This window comes from Drosophila willistoni, assembly GCF_018902025.1.
Source record: "Drosophila willistoni isolate 14030-0811.24 chromosome 2R unlocalized genomic scaffold, UCI_dwil_1.1 Seg200, whole genome shotgun sequence".
Classification (NCBI taxonomy): Eukaryota; Metazoa; Arthropoda; class Insecta; order Diptera; family Drosophilidae; genus Drosophila; species Drosophila willistoni.
Window position 1 is genome coordinate 1,907,123 of NW_025814051.1, and position 20,931 is coordinate 1,928,053.

The 20,931-nt window shown below is 37.7% G+C and overlaps 2 protein-coding genes across 2 annotated transcripts; one reads left to right on the top strand and one right to left on the bottom strand.

Moving 5' to 3' along the window:
* Positions 1–13,122: 13,122 nt before the first annotated feature.
* On the bottom strand, positions 13,123–14,561 carry LOC6641582 (L-asparaginase). Its single transcript, XM_002064535.3, has 4 exons — positions 14,471–14,561; positions 14,192–14,409; positions 13,388–14,131; positions 13,123–13,324 (listed from the first exon to the last, which is right to left on the bottom strand). The coding sequence occupies exons 1-4, from the start codon at positions 14,544–14,546 to the stop codon at positions 13,283–13,285; spliced, it is 1,080 nt and encodes a 359-aa protein (XP_002064571.1). The 5' UTR covers positions 14,547–14,561; the 3' UTR covers positions 13,123–13,282.
* A 1,252-nt stretch (positions 14,562–15,813) lies between these two features.
* LOC6641581 (trypsin-1) lies at positions 15,814–17,865 on the top strand. Its single transcript, XM_023175478.2, has 2 exons — positions 15,814–16,936; positions 16,997–17,865. The coding sequence occupies exons 1-2, from the start codon at positions 16,708–16,710 to the stop codon at positions 17,740–17,742; spliced, it is 975 nt and encodes a 324-aa protein (XP_023031246.1). The 5' UTR covers positions 15,814–16,707; the 3' UTR covers positions 17,743–17,865.
* The last annotated feature ends 3,066 nt before the right edge of the window (positions 17,866–20,931 follow it).

Sequence of the window (20,931 nt, forward strand, 5' to 3'; positions counted from 1 at the left end):
TAGCTAACCTTATGCTTTTGCCTAAGTACTATCTACTTATATTTAGTATATGTACATATTTAATTAAAAATAGAACCATAAAGATGAGACTTGGACTTGGTTATGTTGACAATGCTAAATGAAAACTTTATGCAATTATTTTTTCCACGTTTTGCAATCCCATAACAATACCATGAAAAATGGATAATATCAGGTTTAATTATAAAATGCAATAATAATATGCATACAGAACGTTTTTAATACCATAAAAAAAATGTAAATTTTTGGATTTTCTTATATAACATGTTATAGCCAACGGAATATATTTAAATATAAAAAGTGTACTTTAAAAGTATTAACCATTACAGTCGTCGATGGCTCAAAATGACAACGAAATAATGGCAACCTAGCTAATGCTAATGTTAATGCTAATGTTCTTGTACAAATTATTATGGTTTCCCCTTTTTAAAAAAAAAACCTTTGCTTAATACAAACAAAGTGCTTGTACTTTATATAGCTAAATTTTTTGCTCCACGACTTATCTAGAGATAAGAATTTAGCTGATAATATTTATTAGCGATAACTTGTGAGAAATTTTAAATTTCAGTACTTCCCGAACAAATGCATTTGTTAAAAATGAGTGCAAGTGACAAAACGTTAACCCAATTCACTCATCAATTCTGAAACGAAATAAATGTGACGTAATGTGTATTAATAGTGAATTTAAACGGATGATATAAGTATTTAACAAATTTCCAAATGACAAAAAAAAAACAGATAATAAGAGTGTGTGCAAATATTTTCAAGGTCTGACTGGCAAAGCATTAATTTTGCGATTGACCTTGGCACTGCAAATATTTGTTTATAATTTTTACTTAATGTCTTTCGTTTCATGTTTCGGTCATAAAAATAGTTATGCGTAATTATTGCTGCCTCTTTTTATTGGAAATAAAATGATTTTTTAAGAAAAACAAAAGGAAAAATCTTAAATTTTTGCATGTTTTTATGGATTTTATTTTGGATTCTGATTGTACTTATGTGCAATTTCTTACTATTACTTTTTGCTACGCTGACTGCATACTTGAAAAAATTTATATGAAGTCACTCAGGTGCAACAAAAACTTACAGTTAAGGTGCTGGAAATCGTAAAAGAAAAGTCAACGCATCGATACGCTCAATTCCATATACCCTGTGACAATTTGAAGAGTGAATAACGTTGAAATTATAACAAAATTTTGCTAACAAGAACTTTTGCTTATAATTTATATATGTGAGTTGAACTGTTTTACTAATCTGTGTACATTCTTTGGTCACTAACATGCTTTATATTTATTACTTATGGGTGCAAGGTATAAAAGACAATGGAAATCCCAATTACTATACCTTCTCGAATGCTCTCAGGAAATCAACTCAGCAAGTGTTTGGAATCTAACCGAATGAAAGCAAGAACCGCAAAGAAAAACGATAATTTAGCGTAGATAATTTTTTTTGCTTGCCTTCTTTTGTTTTTGTTTATATGTATGCATTTTTTTCTTTTTTAATTTTCTATCTGCACGTGACAATTGAGAAATTAACATTGCATGAGTTGGGTGAAATTTATTAAATTGCTCTTTGGCTGTTGCTGTGCAAAAAGCGAAAACTGCAACTGCATTTTCCAAAGTGTTTTGTTTAATGCCAGCTGCCGGCTGCCAGTAAATGGAGCAGTTGAAGTAACAAACTGTGACCGTTATAAAGCCAAGTGTCTAGACTCTGTACAAAACAACACAAAAACCCCGAAGCAGGGGTATTAAATGAAGACTAACCATACAACCGCCCAACACACAAACTATCCCAACAGCTTATAAGTAACTAGTAGCAAAAGTAGCTTATCTTCATTTAGTTGGGAATCCACCTATAAAATGTGCTCAGCTTCATTTAGCTTAGGCCCAAAGGCCATCATTTTCATAGCGGGTTTCTATTATAAGCATCATGTTAGCTTGGCATTAGCGTAATAAATTGAATTTTCTTAACTAAGTTCATTTAATTAGTTGAATCATGATGTATGTACACAAGACCAGTTGAGATTAAATGTGATCTTTATTTCAAGTTTTTTTTTTTAATTTGACACGGGTAAAGACTTTGCTTAGGTCATAAATAAATTTAAGATTCGTCGATTAAAAATGTAAGGGTTTTCTTTTTTTACTTCCTCTGGCGATCTACTTGTAAAATATATTACAATTTGAATGGTTATCTCAATAATCTCAACAAAAACAAAACACACCCCAAAACACACCTTGAATAGCTTGAGATTTATCTTCAACTTTTTTTTTGGTTAATGCGGTTTTGTTCAAAAAGATTCAATTCTCATTTCATATTCACAGCTCATTGATTGCATCGAAGTAATGCAACGTGCTGCATTAAATCAATTTGACATATATGCTCGAGTGATCAATTTAAATGACTTTTTGGAGCAATTGGACAGAAACATTGAAAAGAAACAGTACAATACAGAATATTTCTATTGTATGTTTATATAGATAACCATGAAATAGCCACAGAACTCGGCCTTGCCCACTAACGATGCGCTTTATTTAAGTGTAATTATCTGTTAATTGTGAATTAATATGCCATCAGCCTCCTTCTCTTCTATTATATATAGTTGTAAGCCAACTCCCCTTGTCTTTAGCCCCGTCGACGACAAGGTCGTCAATTGGGTGCGTGCCAACGATAACGATGAGCTCATATGACACACATGAAAGCGGGCTCGACTGCACCTGTTGTCAGAGTTGGAGCCAGAGTCGGCTGGGCATTGGCTACCAGCTACTGGCTACCAGCTGCAAATGCCTTTTGTTTAGCATGCGGTCAAAGCACAGTGGAATAAAATCTACAAATTGATGTAAGTTTACTTTCAAAAGTTAAGGAATTTTCAATCTAACTTTAATGTTAAGACTCGAATATTTGTGGGAACTCGGAGAGTTTATTGCATTCTCATTATGCTTAGCTATCGATCCCAATGTATTTTAAAAAACTATGGACCACTTGATAATTAATAATTTTTAAATGTGCCTGCAAGTTTTGCACATTTAACGTCAGATCCCGCCCACCCCATTCTTTGCCTTCATGATACAGCACAACAAGTAACGCCCGATGCTTGACACAAGCCAAACAAGCTTTTTTGTATTTCATACATTTTGCCATTTAATTAAATAGCTTGCAACAAAAACGATAATCACGTCACGTTGCATGATGAGCGAACCGTTTGAGCTGAGGATGGGATGATGTTGATAATGAAGATGGGGCTGGAGATGGAGATGGTTATGGTGATCCCATGATGATGCCATTGTCAAAGTCATATGTGTTTAAATGGCTGCTAATCGCAAGTCAAAACACTAAACGCAAATTAAACAATGTATTATGCTAAAGATGCTTTCTGGCCCCTTCTATAGTATCTACGAAAAAGTACCTATGCATATACATATATGTATGTATGCATATAAAAAAAACAGTATCTAAAAAAAGGCAATCTATAAAAAAAAGCAATTTTAGCATGTTTGCAATATTTTTTTTTTTGTTTGCATTAATTAAGTGGCCAGAGACATTCAGAAAGATCTATCTACAGAATATTTACAAGGCAATTTCATTGAATTAACCATATAAAATGTGTTATACAGTTTTCCATATTGATATTCAACTCGACAGAAATGGTGATTTTAAATAGCTTTTAGTGCAAAAGTATAGAGAAGATTAATTGCCAATAACACAAATGCTTAACCAGCTGTTAGACAAATCATGCCGGCACCTTGAACTCGTCTAAGTCTTCTTTACCATTTAACATTTTGACCAGCTGACAGTCCAAGCCAACTTTGACTTTGATATGTTCATAACAATTGGGCCCACAAGGCAATTATACGAGAGGGGGCAATTTACCAGATACATTTCGTCTCCTTTTAAGCCCCCGAAATAAACACTATATCGCAGCTGGAGGCAAAGTATAGAAATAGAAAGAAAAGGCAAGAAACCCGTTTAGCATATTGGCAAAATGTTTAGGATTTACCAAAACCGACAACTTCCTTGACCGCCCACTTGAGAGATTTGCAAGCATCATCATAGTCATCGTCATCGAACTTCCTAGGAAAAACAAAAGAAGATGATGATGATGATGATGAAGGCTCAGCGACCTCAGGAAAATGTTCAACTTTGTTCAGCAGGAGGAGGGAAGAAGAGAGGGGAAAAAAAGTAAAAGAAACAAAACAAAATCTGCTTTAAGTGGAGTAATGAACTTTTGCCCGGTTTGTTTGTTGTTGCAGTTCTAGATGTAGCTATGTTCCTGGTCATTACGTCAAATGCTCGCCATGCATGCAACAACTGCAACGGCTCCGTCTTGCTTGTCTTCTTGTTGTGATTTTCAACAAATTTACAAATGCAACATGCTGCAGCAACAAGTTCACTCTGCCTGCCAGGGGCCAGGGGCCACTCTGATGGCAAGTTTAAGGTTAAGGTTTCGATTTTTCTAGCAACAAACAAAATAAAACTAAACAAAAAAAAAAAAAAAAACACCAGCCAATAAAAAAGCCAAACAAGGAAGTAAACTGACTTGCCCCATGTTCTAATACCCTATCTTTTTTTTTGGACTTTTCCACTTTAACTTGAGGCATATTAGAACCGAGAGCTAATGGACAAAAGCCAAAACGAGTCGTAACTGGCAACTGCCATATTTTTATGTTGTTTTTGTAACAATTTGAGTCTGTGAAAAGTTTGGTAATCATAGTGATTGGTTATTGAAATTTTCTGTTTTACTGTTACGAATTGCTAGCCAAGGCATCAAGTTCGTGTCTTAAGTCTTTCGTTTTGGTTTTCTGGTTCTTGGCCTTGCGGCTCGCCCGCGCTTTATGCATATTTTTTTCTTGTTGATCCGTCTGTTAGGAAAATTTTCCCATGCAATTTTCAACTAATTGCCAAGCACGCAAAATGCTTTCCATCTTGCACTTGAGCACGAACCAAAAAATAAAAAAGGAAACAAAAAAAAAAAAAAAAAGAAACAGATATAGAGGCCAGATTACATGATGAGGATCTAGCAAAAGATTTAAAGTATGTTTGGAGGAATCACTCTCCATCTCTCTCCCTCTCTCTGACTTTGACTCTTTGGTGGTCAAAGTTGTCATTGCTGTTGTCTTTGTAGTTGTTTTTGTTGTTGTTGTGTTGAAGGCAAATCAAAGCACTTCTTGGTCTTGGGCATGTGACATCAACCTACCGCAATCAGTTTGTGTTCCAGAGTCTCTGTTGGCTCTGTTGCAGCTATTTTAATGGGTTCTTTCGCTTTTTGTTGTGTGTTGGGATAGCATCAAGGAAGCCAGTTTTTCAGTTTGGTTTTCCTTTTTGTTTTTTTGTTTTTTTTTGTCTTGCAGTTGCTTCTGTTTCTCTAACGCTGTCGTTTAAATGGAAATCAACGCGCAGGATGCATAAAGTTTGCCACAATCTGCGTCTAATGAAAGGGTCAGCCTGGTGCCTAGATGCCTACTGCCTGCTGCCTGCCGCCTGTTTGCTGCCGTTTGCTATGAATTATATGCTTTTTGTTTTGGGCCTCGGCTACTGCACGCGAATTGTTGCCACAAAAGCAAATAATAAAGTGAGAAGAACAATGCCAATACAATGCAAGTCAAAGTCAACGAACTTAAAAAGTCCCATATTTCCAGCCAAAGGAATAGACTTTGACTCTGCCTCTAACTCTTTGTAGCTTGGGCTGGGGGATTTGTGTGGCTCGGGTTGGGCCTCTGTTGCTTTTGTCCGGCTTAGGCATTTTTTCGCTCCATTTCATTTTTGCCAAGCATGACGCAAAATTTGTTGCCAACTTTTCCAACAGCAACATGCACACACACACACACATACATAGACTAACTCACATACATACAGCTTCAGTCTTAGCATTTTCACAACCTTTGCACGTAGAGGCAGCAGCAACATGGGCAACGGCAATGGCCCTCCATGGCATGCACGTAAAAAGTGCAATGGCCTTAAGTGGAAAAAGCAGTAATAGAAAATAAGCATGGACCAGAGGCCTGGCAAGAAGAGAAAAACAAAAAAAAAGAATTGCAACTGGGCAGGCAAGCAGGCAGGAGAAGACAACTACAACAGCAACAACAATAACAACAACAAAAAGTTACTGGCAGAACTCTGTTGCGATTGCTGTTGTGTTGTTGTGTTGACTAGGCTGTTGGCTGAACGACCTCGCTGCATCATTAGAAGTGGTGCTCAGCTGGGACTGGAATTGGAAGAAAGAGAAGCAGCATGAGCTGGAGGAATGGAGGAAGAAAAGTTAAAGAAGGATGGGAAGTTGATGCAGACACAAAGCCAAAGTGCTGCTACGTGCCTAGGATTCTCCTCTATAGTGTTCTTCATCCTATCTTTGTCTCCGTCTCTATGTCTCTCTCTCTCTCTTCCTGCAATCGAAATAATAAACCCAAACAGTTGGACAATTTTCTCGACGTGAGTTTTTTTTTCTGGTTTGTTTCTTCTGCTGCTGCTGGTAAACATGTTAAAGTTGTCACAGTCCAACTGAGACAAACCAATTGACCTTTAACTTGCGGGAGGTTCAATGCACTCACTCACATCCACATCGATCTATCCACTATCTATTCACTCACCCATTCAATCAAGCAATCAATCATTGGATAGCTTGACCCACAGCCCACTTAAGGTAAAACTTGCCGATGATGTTGCCGTGGTTGTTGTTGTCGTTGTTTGATTTTTTGGGCAATCAAAGCGCAAATACCGACGCCGCCTTTTCAAGATTCAAGAATGGCAATAACAAATGCCCACATATAGTATATACAGTATATAGGTGGCTGGGTTAGAGTCATAGTGTCGCTCTCGCTCTTTCTCTCTTTCTCTCTTTCTCTCTCTCACTCTCTCACAAACTCTCCCCGCTTCGTGAGAAATTCGCACGCTTTTTTATCGCAATTGTTTATGGCGGCATCTGCAACACAACAGCAACAACAGGCAATGTTGCTGCTGTGGATGATGATGGGGCAGCAGCAGCAGCAGAAATAGCAAAAGAAACAGCAACAATTGTCAATGGCAAACACCAAACAACGTGACTTACATATTTGCCACCTACTTCTCCTTCCTCTTCTGTCTCTCTGTTTCTCTCGGTCTGTTTTTGGTTGTGGGTGATTGCAGTTGAATTAGAATTTCTAATGGTCGCTAGAGTCTTGACTTTGACTTTGCCATTGTTGCAGCAGCAATTTGCGCCGCCTGCAACATTTAACTGTTAAAGCTATACCTTTTGCATTCAGCGCCATTGCTGTTGTTCCTTCAGTCGAGTGTGCCAAATTATAGTCAATGATTGAATTAAATTTGCAATTGAAAATACCTACTCTTGCTGCTCTACCTATGGGCAACACACTGCCAATTGCCGGTGAGTAGGCGGCAGTTAAGCCGATTTGGAGACGACAATAACAACAAAGAAATCACAATGCCTTCTTCCTCGTCTTTCTCTCAAATGCACAACTATTGATGATGCAAAAGCTTTACCATGGTGATGTCATAGACTATTGTCGGTACGTGAATGGGCATTTAATTGCAGTTAATGCAAAGCATATAAATATAAAATAAATCTACCTACCTTCTACACACATACATACATACGTTTATATTTTTAACCTCTATAATACATATGTATTTACATATAAATATTTTTTTTTCCAACATTATTCAATTTTAGATTTATAAAAGTTGTAAGCTCTTGCGGTGGCTGCCTGAGAAATATTCGCTTATCTAGTAAACTTTTTAAAAACAATATAAATAAACTTATTCAAACAGTAATGAAAAAACAACAATAATAAGGAATTTGAAACTACTTTACTTTATTTTATGTTGGCATACCCAAAACATACAATTTTAGTAACCGTCCAAATGCAAAATTAATGAAATATTGTTGTAGCGAACTTTGTAGTTTATGAGAAATATAAATAACTTGAAAAGTTCTTTTTACTGAAGCTACAAATAAATTAGAATAAAGATTATGCCGAGGAATGCTTTTAATTATTGCATTCAAAAAATGAGGTTCCTTTAAAAACGATAAAGTTCAATTAATAGAAAAAGTATCTACAATTTCCTTCTAAACTTAATTTAAAATATGACTAAAATGTGAAAACCCCTTCATTTTGTGTTAAATGCAGAAGAGTTCTCAAAAATTAGTTTAATTCTGGTTGAAATAGTTAATTTTTTTTGTAATTTTAATAAATATTGGGTAATATTATTAAAACAGTCTTTTTACTGTTATTATTTAATATCTGTCCAATACAATTTTCGTCAAGACTTTATAGTCTCCCTTCTCTTTGTGTGCCTGCTACAAGTACATCATTAAGTTGAATGTAAGTGTGTGAAGGTAATAAATTATTAAATCAAATAAAATTAATTCTATTTATAGCCAGTATCTAGAAGATGAGCGCATCAACAATATCGTTAGCATCATAGCAAGGGATGAGATGACAAGACAACATCCATTGATGACGTCGTCTCGGGGCTGTAGTTTATGTAAAACCGGAACCAACTCAACAAACTCTCCTAATTAAGCGTAAAGCAATTCAAGTGTCGGCTTAATTAGTCTAAGGGCTTAGTGTTTTATAACCGCATAAAATTGTTCCTATGGCGGCATATAAAACGTGTCTTCTTCTTCTAATGCACATTCACAAACTGCATATTCTTGCTTTAATGTATGATGGACTAAGATTGGCAAATTACTTATGTTACCGAATGCACAAAAGTGCTGAGGCTGTTAAGATAAATAGAAGGGCCGAAAAATGCAGACTCATAATACAATAAAACCCTAAAAGTATGCTAGGTAAACTGGAAATCCACAATTCTGAAATGAGGTTAAGAGCTTAGAAAATGTTTTGTTGAAAACAAGTTTTATCTTCATTAGAATATTGCCTAATTGATTAAAAATCGCTTCATTAGTTAACCATAAATTGTGACAATAATAGTGCTTTATGGTAAACTGCAACCCAAAGAGGATCACATATCAAATTGGCTGCACCAATTAAAGTGACCAAAAGGCTCATCTACACTTTGCAGTCGTTTCACTGCCTTAAGCATGCTCATAAAACTGCTCGAGCTTACACATATATATCCAATAATAGGGCATGAAATGCAACCCAGCCAAACTATAAATAACGTCTCATGTCGTTTCAGCCTCTGACCAAACATCCGATCGGATCCAATCCCATCCCATCCCCAAGTCATTCCATTCTCTGCCAAGACATGGCATCACATGTGTGTATGTATGTATGTATTGATGTGTGTCCTGTCCACTGCTTTTTAAATCAAATGATAATAAATCACCGCCAGATATCATAAAACATGTTGCTCATAATCATCATCGGCGATGGCCAAAGGGACAAGAGCAACAGCAGCAATAGCAAAAGCCTAGCTTGAACCTTTATATATATATTTTTTTTTTCGGTTTGGTGGGAAATTTGCGCAAAGGCTTAGAGACTTGGTCTCTCTTCTCTTCTGTCTTCCTCTTTGCTGTTCCTAATTTGCATAAATGACAATGAGAGTCATAAAACATGCGTCGTTTCTTGTCCTCCCCAACGTGGTCTTGCGTGGTTTCTTTTTTGTATTCTTTCGTTTTTTTTTTTAATAAAGAAAAGCCCCAACAACAGCAGAATATAACTGGTGCTGCCTGCCGCACATTTTCATCATCGTCATCATCATCATCTTTGTCGTCATCGTGCAGCATGTTGTTGTTCTTTTGGTACATTGCATAAATTAGATTTCGCGCTGATCTACACTTTTGCTTTGGCACGACGAAGAAAGTGCTGCAGCATCAGCAGCCCGAAGCGATTTCGCTCTCTGCCCACCAAACAAAAAAATGAACAAGCAGCCAAAAGATTCAAAGTTGCTAAAGAATTTATATCGGCAAAATGACGGTCAAAAATGTTAAGGGCCAAAAGCGTGTCTGGAAGTTCAAATACGAGCAGGAAGCGAAGTCGGCACGCCAGCCAACTCGAACTAAAACTCCACTCAGACCAAGACTACGATGATGACGACTCTGCCTGGCGAGCTACTTGTGCGGCATGGTCGCTCCAATCGCCTGTTCTAAGTCATGTGGGGATGTTGTTGCCCTTTTTGAAATTTATCTAAGCTTCACTTGACACTTGTCGTCGTCGTTTTCGAGTTGAAGTAGAAGTTGAAGTTGCTTTTTCACCATCTCGCGCCTTTAAAGTTCCTGAAGTTATCATTAGACAGCAAGCTGGGCTTCAATTTTCCACTGATTCGAGTTAGCCACATACCAGCCGAGCCTTCAATTCATTTTATTCTATGTGTAGAATGGACTTCTCTCTCTCTCTCTCTCCCTCTCTCGTATTTGCTCTTTTGGCCTGTCTGCAACTGCAGGCGATTTTCGTTTTAGTATTTGACGCGCGCCTTCTTTTCCCTTTGCTTTTCTTCCATAACTGGCAATTTTTAAAATCTTTTTTTTACTTCGGCCTTAAGATGCTCTTGAGACCTCTTTGGCTGCACTCTATTCACTGTATCAGTGAAAGCAAATTAGAAATCGAAATTAGAAGAATAAGAACTCTAAAATGTAAGACGAATTTTTTAACATTAAAACGAAAACGAATATATATTTCATATACATAGATGAAGTTTAATAATTTTACCAATTATTCTTCTCACTAAACCATGTTAAAATAGATTTTCTTAACAATAGAGTATTTGGGTTCTGTTTGATTCTCCATGAACGCCCTCGCAACCATTAAACCTTCATTCACCCACAACAATCTATCTTATCACAAATATCTGGCGGACACCTTATTTACTTTTAATGAAGTGTTGGTCTCTAGCATGGGCAATTGCAATTGACGGTGTTGCTTTGGGGGCGAAGGTAATTGTGGCATTTTCTTTTGGAGCTGTCAATTTGCGCATCAGTTAATAAACAGTCCATACCCATAACCATACCATATATATAAATTTCTATCAATATCAATGCCATTGCCTATGCCAATTTTGAAGAACTCAATTCAGAATGAAATTGAAGCTAAGGCAATTTGTTGCACCCTAAAATGCATGCATGCAACTCCACTGAAACCCTTTTTGATGGGCCCTCTGACCATCGACTGTAGATTATCTTGTCCGATTGCGTTCAGAACAAGGCTAACTTGGCCCTGTCCGGACTTGGCTCGAGTCTCAGTCTCTGACTCGATGTCTACTTCTTGGCCATAAGCGCAATTAGAAGAACAATTGTTAGACATGCAAAAGCGGGCGACGTCCCTTCCACTGGTCAGCAGCCTCGATTGCCATCTGTGGTTTCTTGGCTTGGAGACAGAGTCTAGGTTGGTTCCTTAAAGGGAGGAGGAGGCCAGGCACTGACTATATGTGCGTGTTTATAACTCAAATGAGCAATTACCTCACCAAAGGATTCAGTGAGAGCGATATGCTGAGCCCGATGCCGATGTTCAATGTTAATGCCCGGAATGGCCGCAGTTCGTTTTCTTGTCGTGGCTTTTAATAAACTCCTCACGATACTTATAGCTCGAGTCAAAACATAAAGACAGTGGTTTAGCTTATGTAACGATTAAAATTAAATCTCAATTTTCTATTGACTCCTAAATTATGTGTTTAATATAATAACATGTTTAAATATTAGACACTGACTCAAAATCAATTGAAAAAACTCATTACTAAAACATCCATTAAGGGCTTTCAAAATGTTGTTATAAGAAATTATTTATGAATAAGAAATAAGACACTGGATATACGACTATATATAACTTGTCCCACTGTGTCATACTAATGTGTCTCTAGCCATGGCGTTGACTTGTGAGAAAGCTCAGCCGGCAGCGGCAAAAATATTTTAGAATTTTCACAACACATCACACGACAGCAGCAACAGCAAATGGCAATGGCAACTGCAACAGCAGGAGCCCTTTACAGGAGAGTGTGTGTTGGGGGATTGGGAGAGATTTTGCATCCCAGCCAGATTCACTTGGGCACCCGCACGCTCATAGCTTGTATTTGGCTTGTTAACTGCGCTTGTTTACTTTATGTTAAATTAAGTTGAGATTCGTGCAATGCAAATCAGTGCGAGGAAAAGTCAGACTCAGACTTGCACTGAGACTAAGACTAAGATGGAGTTGCAGTCGGAGTCTACGAGTCGCCGAGTTGCATACAATTTTCCAACTCTTTTCTAATTGCCAGAGAGAGAGAGAGAGAAAAGGAGAGAGCACAGGGCATATACTGATTGCTTTGCATACGAAATGAATTAATGTCATTGAGGAAGAAGATGTTGCCAGTTCTGTTCTGATCCAGCAGTAGCATCGTCTCCTCTCTAGAGAGCCTGTTACTAATTTGAATTACAGCAAAGTCAAAGAAAAATAAAAAAAAACAGACTCAAGAGACTGAAGACTGGCTTCCTTTTCATTATCTAAGGGTCTAAGACTTCATTGCTCTGGCAGTTATCAAATGCAGCACATCAGAGTTGCAGTTGCAGTTGTAGTTCTAAACGAAGACGAGAGACAAAGATAAACTGAGAAGGTGGAGGAAGACAAGAAGCAGTATGTAAAAGACGAATGGCATCAGGCAGACGACGACCTAAGACGTCGTCACACACAATAATTAAAATCGTTGGCTCTTACCATGATTGTTTCTGCCGCCAAGAAGATAAGTGCATCAGCTAGCAACTTCACTTCAACTGCAACTGCAACTGCAACTTTAACTGAAGCTTAGATAATGCAAAATTGCAATCTATTGCTATTTCAGTTTCCCTCACTGTCATTGTTGCTGTTCTTATGCAAATTTATGACTGACTGACTCTGACTGTGACTGGTAACTGACACTGCCACTGGGCCTTTGGGCGAATTGTGAATAGAATAGCATCAAGAATGACATGCCAGCACTGAAACCTTTCTAAATTGGTTTTATATTCTATGACCAGTTTGGTTTTAGGTGATTTCGTTCGTTTTTATCTAAGATAAGTTAGAAATTTCAACTAAAAGCAAAAAAACAAAACACAGTTTAAATTCAATAAACTGCTTATTAAATACTAAAATGCAGCAATTGTCGATTACTACCAGCTATATACTAATATACTGATATACTTATATATGTATGTACAGTGACTCGGACGTGAATTACTTAATTGTGTGCAAATGCAACGATAAGTTGGGTATAGTACATACATCGTTAATGTAATGTTATTTATTGTTTGCTTGTACGTATATATTTATATAATGAAAAAAAATTGAAAAGCATATTTGGTGATATTTGAATTCCCATTGGAATTGTTTGTTGTGTCGCCAAGATTTATGCATATAATTCAAAGTTAATTCTCCGTTAGTTCGCCACGCAAATTGGTTGTCATCATCTAGGAATAAAGCATTAAAAAATGTATAATTAAATAAGCGGGAACATATTTGTTGACTGTCACCTTTTTCTTTTCCTTTAGGTTAATATCTTTGCTCATTACGTAACACAATTTAGTGTAGGCCGCCTCCATGGTGATATCTCCAAGGAAAATAACACCTATCTTTCGCAATCCAGCACTGGCATCGTAGTCATCAGTCACTGATCCTTTGAGGCATTGGGTACAATTCACAATAACCACACCCCGGTCAATGGCTGACGTCAAGTGATTGAGCAATTTGTTACAATTTGGAATATTACCAGCTCCAAATGATTGAAGAACTACTCCAACTACAGGTTGTTCCAAAGCAGCCAATATTTGCTTCTCGGGCATTTCAGGAACGATTCGCAGTAGGCAAATTGTTTGATTAGTATTCATTTTGGTGAATAAACAGTCAGAAGGATCGGCAGGAATGGCACGTGTAGGGTCCACTTTAATTTGTACACCAATTGAACCCAAAGGTGGAAAATTGGGCGAGTCAAATGACGCAAATGAATCGCAGTTGACCTTCACCGTGCGATTTCCACGCAGCAGTTTGTCGCCAAAGACCACACACACCTCAGTTGGACTATACAAAGCAGCGATAATTAGCGATGAGATAAAGTTTTCCTTGCCATCGGAACGCGTTTCAAAGATGGGCTTTTGGGATCCTGTGATAATCACTGGTTTGTTCAGATTCTCGAACATAAAGGACAGAGCCGATGCGGTATAGGCCAAGGTATCAGTGCCTTGTAGTATCACAAACCCATGATAGTCACTGCGGTGATACTGGTAACACAATTTAAAAAAAAATCACTTGCGCAATATTTTACCGATCTTTTTACTTACATGTATTCGGTCAGCTATTAGATTCCAATCGGATTTCCCCATGTTGCTGGAATCTATTAGTTTATCGTGTTCTTTGATTTTATATATAATACGCCGTGGCTCGTTAGTAACTGCAGGAAGACTCAAAAAGTCAGAACCCACGTCAAAGGAAGCATCATTGAAATTGGGATCACTGCGCAATCTCTCTTCAAACCGATTTGATTCTGCAGGAGCAAGATCTAACAAAATAATGAATTATTAAATAATCGGATAAGGATTTTCTGAATTAGCTTTCCTTACCATTGTTTTGATTCAACATCATGCCAATTGTACCTCCAGTGTACAGGACTAAAATTTTTGAAAATTTCGGTGCCATTGTTGAAAGTTGAATGAATACTTTTCTGTAGAACTGCAGAGGTTTAGTATGTTTTATACTGTTCTATTAATGTAGATAAGACGTTTAGATAGGCAGTGTATTTTAGGGGAAAGTACACTTTTTAAATTTTACTATATCTTATCTTAACATATCATCTTATAAACTCTCTTACTCTAAAGCCGAAGATAAGAAACTTTTAAGGAATTCTTGAAATGGGGGACTTCCAACAATAGAATTGTATAGTTTTTAGAGTCATGCAAATGTTTCAAGAATATTCCTTTATTCCTTTGCAAAAATGCAAGATTGCAACTGTCGCTGTCATAGTTAAGGTAACCCTTAAAAATTGAAATACCAAAATAATTTTAAAGTTCATTTTTGCAAAGGAATAATGGAAAAAATTTTAATTTTGTGTACAAATGTGTAAGAAGTATATAAAAAAAATTTTGTTTGCAAACTTGCAAACATGTAATCAGTTTTGCTTCCCACTGTATATTAAAACTATTTGGCGTACTGACTCGCCACGGTTATGAGCAACTGAATGAGTGTACAGTGGTGACTATAAAAGTAACGTTTTTTTAACATTACGTAATTTATTCCAGAAATGAACACTTTTGCCTCCTTATTATAATAGTATACACAATACTTTATAATTTTTTTTTTACAAGAGAGAGCCGTTTCTATAGAAACGGCGCACAAAAATAATTTTACACGGAATGAAGAACTGATTGTATTACGTTTAGATGTGCTTTTGGAATGAAAAGTCTTTTTGCAATAAATTATTTACTATACAGGTCGATAAGGTGCAATTTACCACTTTTTAGTTAATCTATCTTTTGTTCAAGGGCTGCAAACTGAAAGAATTACTCATTATAGTTCATGTCGAGGAACTGGGTCTATCTTTTTGATGATAATTAGATTTAATTGCCATAAATATTATGCCACAAGTTCATCTAATCCGCTCTAATCCATTTTGCTCATGCATAATTTATGCCAAATTAGTATGGTTTTATTTGTTTTGCTTTTGCCTCAACAAAAATTCACAATATAAATTATGCAAAACAAAAAAAAAAAAAATTTAAAAAACAGCTATACAAATTTCTAAAAGTTTGCATAAGAGTAAAAGTTATTTATGTTTCGGTAGGGAAAATTTTTAATAAATATATGCGATATAAAATTGGATCAAATTTAGATGAAGTTCTCATTAAAAACCAAATAAATCAATGCTAATGGATTTTCGATAGATTTATTTGGTCAGTTGTGGGTCAGTTTCGACAAAATTTCTTTGCTCCACACGAGCACCTCAGAAGGAGTTCATTCATCCTTTTGCATAATGCATAAGGAAATGAACAGTACAAGAGAGAAAATAACCAATTGATGTGGCAGCTACCAAGTGCGTGTTGCATAATTTCCAAGTGCAACATGCGCATTCTTTATATTAATTTATGCCCTTTTTTTGGGGCGTTTATGCAAAATACAAAGTGCTTCATGCCCCAAGGGATCGAACATGTTCGACGTAGGGGGGAAATATGATTAAAAAGAGAGCATAAAGATTGTGGTGAAGGAACTATCAGGGACTGATTGTAGCCTGGTTTAAGAATTATTTATGATGCAAATCGGGTTTACACTCACAGAATTAAGGAAACAGAGGGCAGAGAGAGAGAGAGAGAAAAAGAGTGAGAGGGAACGAGAACGCGCTAAGAAGAATTCGCCAACTCAGCTCAGGGCATAAAAAGTCGATTAAAGCATCGACTGCTGTGGAGGCGTTTGCTCCACTTTTATAAAAACAAAATGATATTAAAAAGTTTATTTGCTGTTCTGAAATTAAAAAACAAAGTTAAATACAAAATCGTACTCGAGTCTTAAGGCGAGTGAGCGAAGAAGCTTTAAAGTGTTATGCAAATAAGCCCATTGAACAAAGAAAGCGGCGCGAGAAAGAAAGAAAGAAAACAAAACCCAATGACAGAGACAGCAGAGGAGAAAGAAAGAAAGAAAGAGGCGATAAAACATTCATATTTTTAGTTTTATTTAATCGTAAATGACCATCGACGATCTCCATCTCAATGTCTCGATCTCGATCACCATCCGGAGAGGTATAAGTAGCCCACGTTAGGCAAACATCAGCGTCACTTTCTTTGGAAGTACTAAGCCGTCCAGACCAGACATGACAATGCGTTGTAGTCTGTCCCTGCCGCTCCTGCTGTTGGGCTTTTGCCTGACTCTATCGTGGGCTCAATATCAATACGAATCGCCCCAAAAACAGCATTTTACTTTGGCCCAGCAATTTGCCGATGCTGTGGATGTCGTTGAACCTCAACCCGACAGCGATCTGAAGTCCTCACGTCCATCTCGTGGCAAGCAGCGTAATCAGTGCACTGTGAAGCAGAATTGCTGTAAGTTCAGTGTCTACGTTTTGGGGAATTTTAATAACGTTTTGCTCTTTCTTTTTAAAGTCTGCGGTACACCAAATGTCAATCGCATTGTTGGAGGTCAGCAAGTGCGTTCCAATAAATACCCATGGACTGCCCAACTGGTCAAGGGTCGCCACTATCCTCGTCTCTTCTGCGGTGGCTCCCTAATCAACGATCGTTATGTCCTCACAGCTGCTCACTGTGTGCACGGTAATCGGGATCAGATCACCATTCGTCTACTGCAAATCGACAGATCTTCCCGGGATCCTGGCATTGTTCGCAAAGTTATCCAGACCACTGTCCATCCCAACTATGATCCCAATCGCATTGTCAACGATGTGGCCCTACTCAAACTGGAATCCCCTGTGCCCCTAACCGAGAATATGCGTCCCGTTTGCCTGCCCGAAGCAAATCACAACTTTGATGGCAAGAATGCCATTGTTGCTGGTTGGGGTTTGATCAAAGAGGGCGGTGTCACTTCCAACTACTTGCAGGAGGTCAGCGTTCCGATTATCACCAATCAGCAGTGCCGTGCCACTCGCTACAGGGATAAGATTGCCGAGGTTATGCTCTGCGCTGGCTTAGTAAAATCTGGTGGCAAGGACGCCTGCCAAGGTGATAGCGGTGGTCCACTGATTGTCAACGAAGGACGCTTTAAATTGGCCGGTGTGGTCTCCTTTGGCTATGGTTGCGCCCAGGCAAATGCCCCTGGTGTCTATGCTCGTGTTAGCAAGTTTTTGGATTGGATACAAAAAAATACACAGGATGGTTGCTATTGTCAGGGCTAAGTCTCTCGTCTTTCCATGCTTCATCTCATCGCCCAGCATTGGTCATTCATGTTTCCTCCATTCGTAAATTATTTTAAATTATTGCCAGAAATAAACATTTTGTCATTCAAGTAATTAGTTCAATTAAGAAAGGTGTTAATTATTTTGTTTGTCACGAGACTATCAAAGCAACACATACTGACTCAGATTTAAGATTTTTTCCAGTAATCAAACCACGTAACCACAGATTACAAATATGGGCGAGAGAAACGGATTTTGATTTACCAAAACGAATCTTGCATTTCAATCTGGCTAGGATTCTTTTCAATTGGCATTCTGTACGAGTATTCTCGTCTCCCCTTTTTTATTTTAACATTTTTAGTGAAGTTTTGTGACCCACACCCTCAACTCATGTAGTACATGGATTTTGTCGGAATGATTAATGCCTCGAAATTGTTTGACGCTGCTGATGGAAATCTTTTTGGCAGAGCTCACATCATAATCATAATCGGTGCTGGATGCCTCCATTGGAACGCTGTCAATCAGACCACTGCGTTGCCGCCCCCTTGGTCGACGTTACAACTGCACTCGGTATGGAGGCAGAGCGGCATAATTTGTTTTGACTCATTTTCATGCGCAGCTCATAAATTTCTGACTAGGCCTGTCCTGCTAGCTAGCTGGCCGGCCAACCCTTCTCCATGATGATTATGACGAAGATGTTGAGGACGAGGATGAGATTGGTGATGGCAATGCATGTGGACAGGAGAAGCATCTGCATAGAGTTTTTGCATTGCATTGATTTACTATGTGAACACTTTATGGCTGTTTAAGTTGTTAAATTGAATTAAGATGAAATAAATTCTCGAGCAATTTTTATGTTTGTTAATAAATTTTGCATGCCCCGGCGATAATTTGAACGAGCTTCTGCTGTCCGTTCATAAATTGTGAGACGATTGTTGCTGTTGTTTTAGAGTCGCGGGGGGATAAAGTCAAAAAGGGGAGATAAAGGGAACAGCAACGAAGACAAACAGATAGAGAGAGACAGAAGTAGATAGAGCTCATACATACGACGAAGACACAATCGAAATAAATAATTCATGCGAATGCGAAGAACATGAACGCACATCCTTGCTTAAGTTCAATCCCTGTCCCAGGTTCAGATCCCGGCCCAAGGGAGCAACTACAAATGGAGTGCAGTGCCATAGAATAGAGTGGAGTGCAGTGCATGTAGATAGAAGTGAAGTTGTGGAGTGCGGTGATGATGCTGAAGTTCTTCGTTTTGGTGTTTGGTGTTTGCATTTTAGATTTTTTCACACCTCAACTTGGCGGTGGTCGTTGGAGGTGTTGCGGTGGGTCCGTTCAAAGCAGCCGCCGCCGGCTGGCAGTCAGGCAGGGCCAGGAAATGGCCAACCTGTCCATGTATTTGGCACTTGATACGGGCTACAAGTTGCAGTTGAAGCTGGAGTTGGACTTGTCGGTAGGTTTATCTAATGTCCAAGAGAGTCCAAGAGGCCCTCTGACCAAATTTGGCTCCTTCAAATGCACACCTAGAACACATAGACCCTATGGCCGGCGACTTCGAATTTGTCGTGACTTGTTAATGATACGTTCGGGGCAGAAGGCTTATGGTCAAGTGATCAAGAGTGTTGGCATGTCGCTTAAATGGGCTACACGTACCATTTAGACGACGATGTCGGTGCCATCTTTGCCCCCCTTAGTCCCCAATCCCAATTTTTAATCCACACCAATTTCATTGCCTCTCCTGCCTTTTTGCCATCTCAATGTTAATCATTCTTTTGCCTGGGGCCGTCAGGCTATGAAAATTTCATTGATTTGAATAGTTTTGTTCTTGTCTTCCCTTTCAATTTATGCCCAGCCATAAATGTATTTAGCCTGCTCTTCTCTAGAATTTACGACTCTAAAATCTTGACTAGCGATAATTAAAGCAATGGCAAAACAGCCGAAGCTCCAAGATTAAAACCCAATAATTTAAAACCCGGTTAGAGAATTTTATTTTCAACCAAGCAACAATAACTCTGATCTCATTTGTCTTGCCGATGCCTCTGTAATTCCATATATCTGCTGCGAAATTAAAAATAATATATAGATTCACATCAATCACATCTAGAATGGTAATGCCATCACCTCACCAGTCATTAAACCTTAAATGCGGGAGAAATACAAAAAGAAAAAAACAAAAAAAAAGAAACATTAATGAAAATGCAAAGAAAAGAAAAAAAGAAACAGAAAAACTTTCTGTTTTATGACTTACCGTCTCGAGGAACAAGTGTACCCAGAGGGTAGAACTCACCTGAACCGGACTGAAGTCTTTATACCCTTTCTACAAAACGTATTCATATACAAAAGCAGAATAATGGCGAAATTATTAAAAGAAATTTCAGTGTCAAAGTATTTATAAAAAAAAAAACTAAAGTCAAGGTTTGTCATTCTGCGAGTATTTTTGATCGGACATGTTGCTAACTCAGCTTAATCTAATCTAATATTGATACTTTTTTATCGTTGACCAAAATAAATATTATACTATCTATACCATACTATATTTCCAAGGATATAACAACTATCGAATGTGTATGAAGGACTGCGAAAATCCTTAATGCCAACACGAGTTGTGCGTAAATATTGTAATATTTTCCAAATACTACCTTTTTATTGTTTTACCTGTTTGCCTGAGAACTTACCACGTTTATTTAGAACTTAAATTGCACATGTTGGTAGGCCAAATATCTCAAATAAAAGCCATTTTCAAAGAAACTATATACATATATGCGATGTGAAGTGAGTGTTTAGAACTTTAGGCTGTTGTTGACTTCATAGTCACGATTGTGAATTCAAAATAATATAAAAACATTCATACCTATTAATTTTGGCTTTTTTATGTCTGTATGTATCTTTTACCTTACAATTGGAGAGTGTTGCTTACAATAGTGCAAAAGTTAGGTGAACTCTCGTGTTCTCCTACTTTAATTTGATAAAATGTCGCGCCATGTCCCATGGACAACTCTGAGGGCTCTAATCTTAAAATCTTCAACATCTATGTGTCTCAGGCAAACTCTTTGGTTTTTTGAGAATCTGGGAAACCCCAAAACGGGTCTCAAGCAGCTAAATTTGCACACATTTTCTCGCAAAGAAGAGTATGTAAATAAATTGACGCTCTCTATGATCAATTACGCAAGTTACCTTAAAATAAAC

Bases quoted from the DNA above. Each gene is read 5' to 3' on its own strand.
- LOC6641582 (XM_002064535.3), bottom strand. From the start codon at position 14,546: ATGGCACCGAAATTTTCAAAAATTTTAGTCCTGTACACTGGAGGTACA. The intron at 14,132-14,191 runs GTAAGTAAAAAG...TTGTGTTACCAG, and splicing joins TAATAGCTGACCGAATACAT to TATCACCGCAGTGACTATCA. The intron at 13,325-13,387 runs GTGACAGTCAAC...CTTTATTCCTAG, and splicing joins ACCTAAAGGAAAAGAAAAAG to ATGATGACAACCAATTTGCG.
- LOC6641581 (XM_023175478.2), top strand. From the start codon at position 16,708: ATGACAATGCGTTGTAGTCTGTCCCTGCCGCTCCTGCTGTTGGGCTTT. The intron at 16,937-16,996 runs GTAAGTTCAGTG...TTCTTTTTAAAG, and splicing joins CACTGTGAAGCAGAATTGCT to TCTGCGGTACACCAAATGTC.